This window comes from Fonticula alba, assembly GCF_000388065.1.
Source record: "Fonticula alba strain ATCC 38817 unplaced genomic scaffold supercont2.2, whole genome shotgun sequence".
NCBI lineage: Eukaryota > Rotosphaerida > Fonticulaceae > Fonticula > Fonticula alba.
The window spans coordinates 1,349,207-1,352,477 of NW_009242972.1; the positions used below are offsets into that span (position 1 = coordinate 1,349,207).

At 65.8% G+C, this 3,271-nt stretch overlaps 1 protein-coding gene across 1 annotated transcript in view; it reads left to right on the top strand.

The window, feature by feature from the left end:
• Position 1: 1 nt before the first annotated feature.
• The window catches only part of H696_01324 (hypothetical protein), a 7,275-nt gene continuing 4,005 nt past the window's right edge, over positions 2–3,271 (top strand). The window contains exons 1-7 of the mRNA XM_009495217.1: positions 2–37; positions 145–299; positions 436–532; positions 657–1,268; positions 1,456–1,995; positions 2,145–2,753; positions 2,962–3,051. Coding sequence (XP_009493492.1) covers positions 8–37; positions 145–299; positions 436–532; positions 657–1,268; positions 1,456–1,995; positions 2,145–2,753; positions 2,962–3,051 — 2,133 coding nt within the window. The 5' untranslated portion in view covers positions 2–7. The remainder of the gene's footprint in view (positions 38–144; positions 300–435; positions 533–656; positions 1,269–1,455; positions 1,996–2,144; positions 2,754–2,961; positions 3,052–3,271) is intronic.

The window sequence follows — 3,271 nt, forward strand, 5'->3', positions numbered from 1 at the left end:
GACAATCATGACCCAGCGGATCCCCACATGGACCCCCGTGCGTCCACACCCGCTCGCCAGAGATCCCTGCCCGCCCGGCTGCCCGGGGCTGCGCGTCCTGCCTTCTCGAATCCCCTTTGCTGACCCAAAGTCCGTCCTGCCCAGCCTGCTGCCGAGGCTGGCGCCTACCGCACCGGCCTGCGCCTGTACAACAGCCTGACCAAGAACCGCGATGAATTCATCCCGGTCAACGGCAAGCAGGTTCTCTGGTACATTTGCGGTCCGACCGTCTATGATGCGGCCCATCTCGGCCACGCCCGGTGCGTACTTTTCTCTTGCGAGCACGCGCGCGCGCGCGCGCGCTCTTTCTCTCTCTCTCTCCCCCTCCCGCCGCACGTCCAGCCCCTGCCTGTTTCCCGCCGGCTTGTGCCCGTGTCTGTACTCACCGACTCGCAGCGCCTATATGACCTTCGACATTGTGCGCCGCGTCATGGAGGACTACTTCGGCTATGACATCACCTACCAGATGAACATCACCGACATTGATGACAAGGTGCGTCGGCCGCTGGCCGCATGATGGCCGCTATGTACCGGGACCCCATCGCCTGACCATCCTTCTCCCCCCCCCCCCCCCCCCCCCCCCACCCCCCTCCCCCCCCCCCCCCTTCCGGCCTCAGATCATCTTCCGCGCCCGCCAGAACCACCTGGTGGCCAACTTCCTCGAGCAGTTCACCGGCCTCACCGAGGCCGGGCCGCTGACCCCCAGCAAGAAGGCCCAGGTGTTCGCCCTGTTCAAGGAGCTGCTGCTGGCCCTGCGTTTCTTCCTGGTGGCCAACGTGCCGGGCTTCGCCGCGGCGCCGGCCCAGCTGCCGGAGACCTTCGACGTGATCGAGGCTCTGGCGGTGGAGGGCGCCCTGGCCAGCGTCCGGCTGCCGGCCGGCGCCGCCGTGTCGCGCAAGCTTGACAAGATCAAGATGCCGAAGGAGCTGAAGGGCATCGACGCGGCGGCCGACCCGTCGGGCGCCCTGCTGGCGCAGTATGTGGAGCTCATCATCCAGCTGGCCCAGGTGCAGAAGTGGCTGGAGAAGACCCGCAATGCCATCAAGGACCCGGAGAAGGCCCTGGCCTTCAACACCCCCCTGCAGATGCTGGTCTCCATCGAGGCCATGCACAACTATGCGCTGCTGCTCCTCTCTGAGCCGGAGCTGTCGCAGGCCAACCCGGTCCTGGTGGATGTGGCCCTGAAGCGCGCTCGCGATGTTCTCGGCTACTACCTGGATGACGTGAAGGTGCGCATGTGTGTGTGTGTGTGTGCATTTATGCATATTGTTTGTCTCGCCGTTCAAAAGCTGCACACTGTGGGAGACCCATGGCGCATCATGTGCCGCGTATTGCGATGCCTGTCTTTCTTACCACGGCACATTCCCCTCTCCCCTCCCTCCCCCTCCTCCCCTCCCCCCTCCTCCTCCCCCACAGGAGGCCCCCTGCGGCGCGTCGCACGAGATCTTCAACGAGCTGTCCCGCCACTGGGAGGCCAAGTTCTTCGCGGACCTCGACGCGCTGGACATCCGCCGGCCGACCTTCGTCACCCGTGTCAGCGACTATGTTCCCCCGATCATGGACTACATCCGGGTGCTGATGGAGAAGAAGTTCGCCTACGCCCTGGCCGACGGCAGCATCTACTTCGACACGCAGAACTTCATGGCCGACGGCAACTTCTACGCCAAGCTGGAGCCCAATGCCGCCAATGTGTCGGACCCGCAGCCGGCCTCCGACTCGCCCAATGTCACGGAGAAGAAGTGCCCGGCGGACTTCGTCCTGTGGAAGGCCTCCAAGCCGCGCGAGCCCACCTGGGAGGGCACCAGCGGCGATTACACCTTCACCCCCGGTCGCCCGGGCTGGCACATCGAGTGCACGGTCATGGCTGGCGAAGTTCTCGGTGGGGTGCTGGACATCCACTCCGGCGGCATTGATCTGGCCTTCCCGCACCATGACAATGAGCTGGCCCAGTCCGAGGTTCGTGCCGTCCGATGGTCCCCGCCCCCGCCCCTTGCCCTTTGCTGTCGCTCGCTGCCTCCTCCTCCGACTGACCATGGGCATGTCCGCTCCATTGCCTGGAACATGCGACCATCCCGAAACGCCATGCCCGCCATCACACCGGACAGGCCTACTTCGGCAACAAGCAGTGGGTCAACTACTTCCTGCATGCCGGGCACCTGCACATCGACGGCCTGAAGATGAGCAAGTCCCTGAAGAACTTCACCTCCATCGCCGACTCGCTGGAGCTCTACAGCGTCCGGCAAATCCGCCTGCTCTTCCTGCTGTACAACTGGCGCCGGTCGCTGGACTTCGGCAAGAACTCCTTCACCCAGGTGCTCGTGTATGAGAGCCTCTTCGGGAACTTCTTCGCCTCGGTCTACAGCACCAGCATGCGTCTGGGCCTCGGTGCCCGGGCTCTGGCCATCACCCGGCCCCAGCGCCCGAATGGCGATCTGCCGGACCTGGTGGCTCGCCTGCGCGAAACCCAGGCCGCCGTGCATGAGGCCCTGTGCGATTCGATCGACACCCCGACCGTGGTCAAGCATCTGGCCGAGCTGGTTCGCGCCTGCAACCTCCACCTGGCCGTGCGCGATGACGATGCCAATCTGCCCATCCACCAGATTGTCCAGGCTGCCTGCTACATCACCTCCATCTTCCGCGTGTTCGGCCTCGTGAGCAAGGACGTGCCGCATGATGGCTTCGGCTTCAGCCCCGTCCCGGAGGCCATTGTCGACGTGCGTCCGGGCAAGCCCCTTTCCACATGTGCCCACCTGCCGGGAGGGTGTCCTCCCGTCCGGTCTCCATCCATGCGGTCGGTGGCTCACATCCTTTTGCGTTTTGTGTTTGTCTCCTTTTTTTCCCCGGTACCGTGGGCCTCGCTGCCTCGCTGCCTCGCCGCCTCGCCGCCTCGCCGCTCGTCCCCTTCCCTTGCTGCAACGCCAGCCCGTCACCCTGCCCCTGCTGTCGGAGTTCCGCGATGGCATCCGCAACCTCGGCCTCAGCGCCCTGCGCAGCTCGATGCCCGTGTCGGAGGTATGTCCCTGGAACGGTCGCGCCATTTGCCTGCTCCCCCCTCTGGTGTGACCTTCCTCTTCGCCGTTTGTTCGCCCGGCCGCCCGCTCTTCGGCCTGCGCGCACCCGCGCACCCGCGCACCCGCGCACCCGCGCACCCGCGCACCCGCGCACCCGCGCACCCGCGCACCCGCACTCACGCCTACACCCACTGCCACTGCCATTGCCACTCCTCCCCCGC